Source organism: Dryobates pubescens, chromosome 9 (assembly GCF_014839835.1).
Source record: "Dryobates pubescens isolate bDryPub1 chromosome 9, bDryPub1.pri, whole genome shotgun sequence".
Classification (NCBI taxonomy): domain Eukaryota; kingdom Metazoa; phylum Chordata; class Aves; order Piciformes; family Picidae; genus Dryobates; species Dryobates pubescens.
Genome location: NC_071620.1, coordinates 13,729,149 through 13,736,842, shown reverse-complemented (window position 1 = coordinate 13,736,842; position 7,694 = coordinate 13,729,149). Strand labels below are relative to the sequence as shown.

General features: G+C 44.9%; 1 protein-coding gene across 1 annotated transcript; it reads right to left on the bottom strand.

Annotated features, from left to right (window-relative positions):
- Window positions 1-911: 911 nt before the first annotated feature.
- Window positions 912-2,064, bottom strand: LRRC30 (leucine rich repeat containing 30). Its single transcript, XM_009909927.2, has one exon. It carries the CDS (start codon window positions 1,830-1,832, stop codon window positions 936-938), a length of 897 nt encoding a protein of 298 aa, XP_009908229.2. The 5' UTR covers window positions 1,833-2,064; the 3' UTR covers window positions 912-935.
- Window positions 2,065-7,694: the final 5,630 nt, after the last annotated feature.

Sequence of the window (7,694 nt, the reverse complement as noted above, 5' to 3'; positions counted from 1 at the left end):
AATTATTTCACTTTTAGGAGACCCGAGTAAAGTACAACTCCGGGATGCAGGAAAGGGAATGGATGGCAGTAGTTCATCTACTGATGAGCATCTTTATCTGACATCCTTTGTGTGAAGGAGTGAGGACTCACTTTTGTTTCTCTTCTTCTTATGGATGCTGCTCCCATACGGTGTGGTGCAATGCTGGTTACATACTTGGAGGCTCCATAGGAAAGGTTGCTTGGCTCAGGAGGGATACTGGGAGTTTAAGGAAAGTTTGTGGTCTTCTCCCAAAGAACTGAGAAACCTTCATCAACGGTGAACTTCCTTGCAATCTATAGAGGCCAGGGTAAAGCTGTGGGGTAAAAAAACCCAAACACTATTGAACTGGCCAGTAAAATGGCCAGTAAAATGATGTCTGTGAGCTAATATAGCCCAGGATCTATTCAATACCCAAAGAAAATTAAACATTTTTCCTTGAGATTCACTTAGATCACAGTGTTTGTTTATGCAGCAGCTTTTCTGCCTGTGAAGAAGTGAGCAGGATTCAAAGTGCTACTCCAGCCTCATGCAGTAAATCCAATTGATATTAATATTCCTCCAACCCAGTAGCTAGCAAATCCATGTTGCTCCGCTTCTAGCACTCTCTTTAATTTGTTTCTGTCAAACAAAGAACAAATATTTTATCACAACCTTCTGGGGGGATTTTTTTGTTTTGGGGAGGGGGTGGGGGTGGAAAGCAAGCCCAAACCTGCCAACAATGAAAGTTACAGAGATGGCTATTTTTGGAAAGCTTACTCTTCACCTGCTGAATCAAGACCATCGTACTTTACTTGCTCTCTTTCGGGCAGGAGTAAAACCAACCACAGTCTTCAAAATCAAAGCATTAGGAGGTGAAACATGTTCCAATATGACCAAGTCTTAATGACAGGTTTAATCCCAAGCTCAGTGGAACCTCAGTGGTGCTCCTTTTTCTCCCTGAGGTAGTTGAAGAGGACATCCAGCCCTCCTTCTATGATCTCAGGCAGGGGCCGGGACAAGGGGTTGTGGGCAATGTGGAGACCTTTGTCCATTGGGTTCCAGGCGATGCGTGGTAGCCGGTGCAGCAGGTAGAGGTCATCTGGGAGAGTCTGTATGGTGTTGTAATCAGCATTTAGCAACTCCAGAGTGGTGAGGAAGCAGATGGACCGTGGCAGGGTGCGTAGGTTGTTATTCTCTATGATGAGGATCTGCAGATTGACCAGATACTGGATGCTCTCTGCAATGTTTTCAAGCCTGTTGGATCCTAGGTGTAAGAAGTCTAAGTTCCTCAGCGTGTAAATGCTGAGGGGAATCTGCACAAAGCGGTTGTTACTGAGGTTGAGTTTCCTCAAATTTGTCAGGTCAGTGAAGCTCATAGGCAGCTGGGAGATGCAGTTGTGTGAGAGGCTCAAAACCTCCAGCTTCCTGCACAAGCTGAGCTCTGCTGGCACTTCTGTCAGGCAGTTCATGTTGACAAACAAGATCTTCAGGTTCCTCAGCAGCCCAATCTCTTTAGGCAGGCACTTGAGGCAGTTTCCACCCAAGTTCAGCACTACCAGCCTGTCCAGTTTCCCCAGCGAAGGAGGAATCACCACCAGCTGGTTGTGGGAAAGGTTCAATTTCTGCACCTCAGGCAGTCCCCACAAGAAGTCAGGTGTGCTGGTCATCCCTTTCATGATGAGGCTCAAGCTGACATAACGCAACCCTCGTTTCAGCAGCGACTTGGGCTCTTTCCCTGCCAGAAGAGCATCTTCCCAGGCAGGCAACTTTGGACCTTTCCTCAGAAAACCCATGCTTCTCCGTCTCTCGTTCTTGGAGTTCTCAGTTCCCATAACACCCTGGATCCCTCCTGGGAGACGAAATGAGGTTTTTCTTCCCTTGCAAGTCTTACATCAACATGTAAATGCCAACAGAGGATGTCTGACAGCTTGCAGGAGGTGGGAAAGTCAAAGCAAGGAGACAAGGAGGAGCTTGTGAAGTGCATCTCAGTCCATCGGTTCAGTTTCCATAGCTACTGAGGGAAAGTTTCACTTTTGGGGGGTAATGTTGGTCTTGGTGCACAGTCTGTAATGAAATACTTGCTCCTCACTTGTGAGCAAACCTGTTCAATTCAAACCGAATGCCATGAGGCAGCTGTCCCTGTCATTTGGCTTGGGGCTTTATTGGACAGCTATGTATCTTCACTGCAGAAAGGTCACAAGGATGCTGTATATAACTTCTCCATGTCAGCTTTCTTGGCTCTCTGGTACATACCATGGCTGCAGGACAATTAACAAGAGTGACTTCAAAAACAAACCAACCAAGCAAAGCTGAAGGAGAAAACAAGAAACCACCTTCCCAGTTCAGAACTAAAGGACATTTTCCCAATCATTTTTGTTCTGATGTTCTTCATTTCACTGAAATAGTTTCCAATCCATCCAAAAAAAAAAAAAATCTTGCACACTGTAAAAATGTTGGTAAAAAATTTTCATAGAGTCATAGAATTATTTTGGTTGGAAAAGCCCTCTAAGATCATAGAGTCCAAACATTCATGTGAGTCCTTATTTTCTGCTTGGTTAAAAAAAGAATAACAAACACACACCCACAATAATTTCATGCTCATATAAAGCACTAAGTTTTCTATCCCCTTTGTGGTGAGGGTAGACCTCTTTCTTGCCACAAAGGGTGGCTTCACTGCAGCAGTGACATTTTCTAGTGGCATCTCCACCCACTCGAATGATTGCTTACCACCCACATTGTCAAGTGTGAGTACCCACACCACGCAGTTCTGCCCAAATTACTCTGTCCTAAATGTCCTTGGCTACCTTCACATCTCTCAGCAAGATTTGGAAAGCCTGATTCTTTTTTGTGCAGCTACTTGATGGCCCTTTCACCATGAGCTTTCCAGTCTTTTGGGCTATTCTGGACTAGCAGTTGGATGACTCAAGCTGTAAATGACATTGAAGTCCAGGACAGAAGGACTGATGGGAGAGGAAGGAAACCGTGAGGTATAGTAATACCTGTCAACAACTTAAGCTGTCTCTGCTGACAGAAGGAAATTGTATTGTTACAGGAATACACAGTGAATCTAAACTCAAAGGGACACAAAGAAAAGAGACACAAAAACTTGAGGTACCATTGCAACTCCAGCAAATAGCACAAGATTCTCAAGGATTTTCCTCTCCAGTAGATCCATAGTGATGGAGTTGCTTTGGTGCTGCCTGAGAGATCTTGTGATTGGTATACTCTACCCAGCACCTAATTTCAGCGAATCTCACCTTACAACTCCGAATTGTAGAATCATAGCACCATTTAGGTTGGAAAAGACCTTCAAGATTTTTGAGTCCAACCATCAACCCTACTCCACAAAGTCCACCACTAAGCCATATCCCCAAACATCACATCTACATGGCTTTTAAAGACATTCAGGGATGGGGAGTCAACTACCTCCCTGGGCAGCCTGTTCCAATGCCTGACAACCTTTTCAGTGAAAAAAATTGTTCCTAATGTCCAGCCTAAACCTAGGCTAGTTCAGATGCTAAAGGGCGATGCATGAGGCTGGGAGATGCGGCACTCCAGTTAACCTCCTTGGAGCCAATCCAAACAGTCCTTGCTTACTTTTAAGTTTTGGGTCCCTCATAGAGCTGCATTTGCTTGTGAGAGGAGGAAAGAGCAGGATCAAGCTGCAACTCAGTACTTTGGCTAACCATCAGCCAAACATGCTGCCCAGAATGGCAGAGAGCTCCCTGTGGGGAGGAAACCCAACAGTAGGTAAAACTTGGCCTTATGTGACAGAAGAACTTAAGGCTGAAACATGGGCCTTCAGCCCAGGCAGGTGGAAATGTCCTTACTGGGTTGTCTGCTCAGACGTTGGTAGAACACAGCAATTGTCAGCCTGAAGAGATCTAAACAAAGCACTGCCTTCTATTTACCCTGGAGAAGACTGAGAGGGGATCTTTTCAATGCTTCTCAATATCTAAAGACTGGGGATCAAGAAGATGCGGTCAGACTCTTTTCAGTGATGCCCAACAACAGGACAATGGACAGTGGGCACAAACTGGAACACAGGAGATTCCATCTGAACATAAAGAGAAACTTCTTGACTTTGAGGGTAACTGAGGCACTGGAGCAGGCTGAGAGAGGTTGTGGACCCTCCTTCTCTGGATAGATTCCATACCTGCCTGGACAGTGTTATCCTGGGCCACCTGCTGTGGGTGACCCTGATGTAACAAGCAGGTTGGACTAGATGATCTCCAGAGGTCCCTTCTAACCCCTACCATCCTGGGATTCTTTAGTGGCAAATGCAAAGTGCAGAAAAAAAGCCTTTTGACAATCTGCAACATTAGGTATTTCCCTTCTTTTAAGCACAGTTCTGAGACAAGAAACTTGCTACAGCTCTGCCTAGCAGCGAGTGTCCCTCCCCAAGGCTGGGCTTGCACGTACACCCATGTCCCCATGGTTGCTTCAGAGCTCTTTCTTCTGGAGATTACTTTTAGCAACAAATGAAAACCAAACACAAAGGAAGCACAGTCTCTCTGTAGCCAGTCTCCCCCATGTCTGGCCAGATATTTTTGGACACGAACATTGTCCCCATCTCCAAAACACATTAGAGTTCACTGCCTGGGGACTTGGCAGAGCTCAGTCCAGGCTCTCATAGAATCATTTTGGTTGGAAGAGACCTGTAAGATTATTGAGTCCAAACATTAACCCAGCACTGCCAGGTCACCACTAAACCATGTCCCTCCGTGCTGTCTACACAAAAATCCTTGTTTCATAACAATGTGACTCAACCAAAGTCCTCTGTACCCTTCTCTGAAATGGAGCCTGTAATACGGCCCAGTACAGTCTAGGTTGAGCTGTTGAAAGCTTCACCCAGGGCTCTCCATCAAACAAAAATCCTTGTTCTGCTTCAATCTCACAGCATCTCCTGCTATTCCACTGCTCTATGTCCACTGCCTGTGTCAGGCAGCAGCAGCAAAAGGGATTTAGAAATGAAATTCCACATCTGCAGCTTTCATTGTCCAGTTCCCTTCCTGCCTCCATGAGTACCGTCACTGCTCCGTGTAGGACAAAAAATAACTGTTTCCTTTTCTTTGTTCTCTGGCAGAAAAACAGCCTGTGGGGCACGCTCACAGTTGTGGAGCTGGGAAACTCTGAGGTAACCAAATTCAATTCCTTTCCTGAAGCTGGGATAATAAACCCACAGTGGCCTCATCCGGACATCTTAGGAACTAAACCTCTGAGTAAAAATAGTCTCATTATCTGCTGGTGGCCTGGATTGGATTTGTTCAAACACTTTTCAGCTCCCTTTTCTCCTGCTGCGATGTGAGGATGGATTGATTCCTTTGGGCAAGAGAAACGTTGACCTGTGTCAACATAGCTCAGCAGAAAGTGGAAATTAATTTTATTCAGTGCAAGTTGGGCAGGAGGAAAGAAAAACCCAAATCAAAGGGATTTACATGACACAGCCTAGTTGTGTGGGTTTTTTCCAGTGGTGCCCAGTGACAGGACAAGAGGTAGTAGGCACAAACTGGACCATAGGAAGTTCCATCTGAACATGAGGAGGAACTTATTGACTTTGGGGGTGGTGGAGCATTGGAACAGGCTGCCCAGAGAGATTCCTTCTCTGGAGTCATTCAGAACTCAGCTGGACACGGTTATCCTGGGCAACCTGCTGTGGGTGTCCCTGATTTAGCAGAGGGGTGGACTTGATGATCTCCAAAAGTCCCTTCCAACCCCTACCATTATGTGATAATTATGGATTAAACAAAAATATTAGGGGGGAAGAGGAAGAGGGGGGATTTAATGACCTAAAATGTGTTGAATGACATTGTAGTTTAACTAATAAAAGAAGAAAAATGGCACTTTTTAGCAATGATAAAGAACTAGTAGGCTGACAAAAAAGACAGGCTGTATTTTTTGGTGATTAGATTTTATGGTGGGTTTTTTGTTGTTTGGTTGTTGTTTTTTAAAGGAATAAGGATTGTCAGCCCTGAAAGAAAAAGCATCCAAACAATCCAAAAGAAGAACAAACATACACAGAAAAAAAAGCCCCAAACAATAACTGTAAGATGAGTTCACAAAGATCTGGAATTTTAAATTTGAAATGTATCATCTCTGGGGCTCTTTTATTTGCCTGAAAGTTTGGAGTCTCTAGATTCCACTTGAGAAACATGTTCAAGGTTTTGTCTGCAGCCAGAGAGAGGAGTTGCTTTGAAAGAAAAGTTGAGATCATTACAGAATCACTTTTCCATAGAATTTTGGCTTTAATAAAATATCCAGTCAGGCTTTTAATGAAACCAGAGCCAGTTCAATACACTACACCTGAATTCTGTTCTCCTGCAAAACCAAATTCTGATGTTGTAATGGAGGAATCCTGGAGGAGTAGTTTGGGTTGGAAGGGTTTTTAAAGATTATCTAGTTCCAAACCCCTGCCATGGACAGGGACAACTTCCTCTAGACCAGATTGCTCAAGGCTTCATCCAACTTGGCCTTGCATGCCTCCAGGGAGAGGGCATTCACAACCTTCCTGTGCAACCTGTTCAAATGTCTTACCACCTTCATTAGAAAGAATTTCTTCCTAATATCCAATCTAGATCTTGTATCTTCCCGCTTCAGTCCATTTCCACTCATCCTATCACTACAAGCCCTTGCAAAATGTCCCTCTCCAGCTTTCTTTTAGGCCCCCTTCCTGTACATGAGGGCTGCTATGAAGTCTCCCCAGAGCTTTCTTCTCTCCAAGCTTAACAGCCCCAGCTTTCACAACCTGCTCCCATAGCTCCCATAGGTGGGTGCTCCAGCCCTCTGATCATTGTTGTGGCCTCCTCTGGACCCACTCCAGCAGTTCAATGTCCGTCCTGCGTTAGGGGTACCAGAACTGGACACAGTACTCTAGGTGCCTCCAGCAAGAGGTGAAGGGCAGGGTGCAAGAGGACGGGGCCAGACTTTTTTCAATGGTGCTTGAAGACAGGACAAGGGGCCAGAGAAACAATCTGGGACTCAAGAGGTTCCATCTGAACATGAGGAAAACCTTCTAGACTTTGAAGATGACAAAGCCCTGGAACAGGCTGCCCAGAGAAGTTGTGGAGTCTCCTTCTCTGGGGACATTCCATACTGACCTGGATATTGTGATTCTGGGCAACCTTCTGTTGGTGACCCTGCTCTAGCAGGGGGGTTAGACTAGATCTCCAGAGGTGCCTTCCAGTTCCCACCAATCCCCACCCTAACCCTATACCTAACTCTTCTTGGGAAGGGCTGGATACTTGATGTTGGATGTGAGGAAGGATGCTTTGCTAAAAAGAGTTAAATTCTTTTGAGTCCAGCAGAAATCAACAGTCATGCAGAAGAAATACTCACTACAAATCCAAGTGCACCTACTGAACCATCTCCTCCTGTCCTCTTCTTTCCTCTGCAGTGAATAAAGAGGTTGGAAAGTGTCAGTGCCATACGGACTGTCAAAGATACCTCCTGGTCTTCAAGTTAAGCAAACAAATTTTGAATAGTTTTAATTGCTTTGTAGTGATTTGTTGCTCTTGAAGCTCTTCTGAAATACTAAGTCAGATTTTAAAGATAATTTGAGGTTTATGAGACGTGACACAGGACGGGGAATAATTCTTAAGGCACTTCCAGATTTGTTGTTAATTTGTGTTTAACTATGGTGCTGTTAACAGCCATTAATGTCTGGCTGGCCCTAGAGCTTTGATGGAATGTTTTGT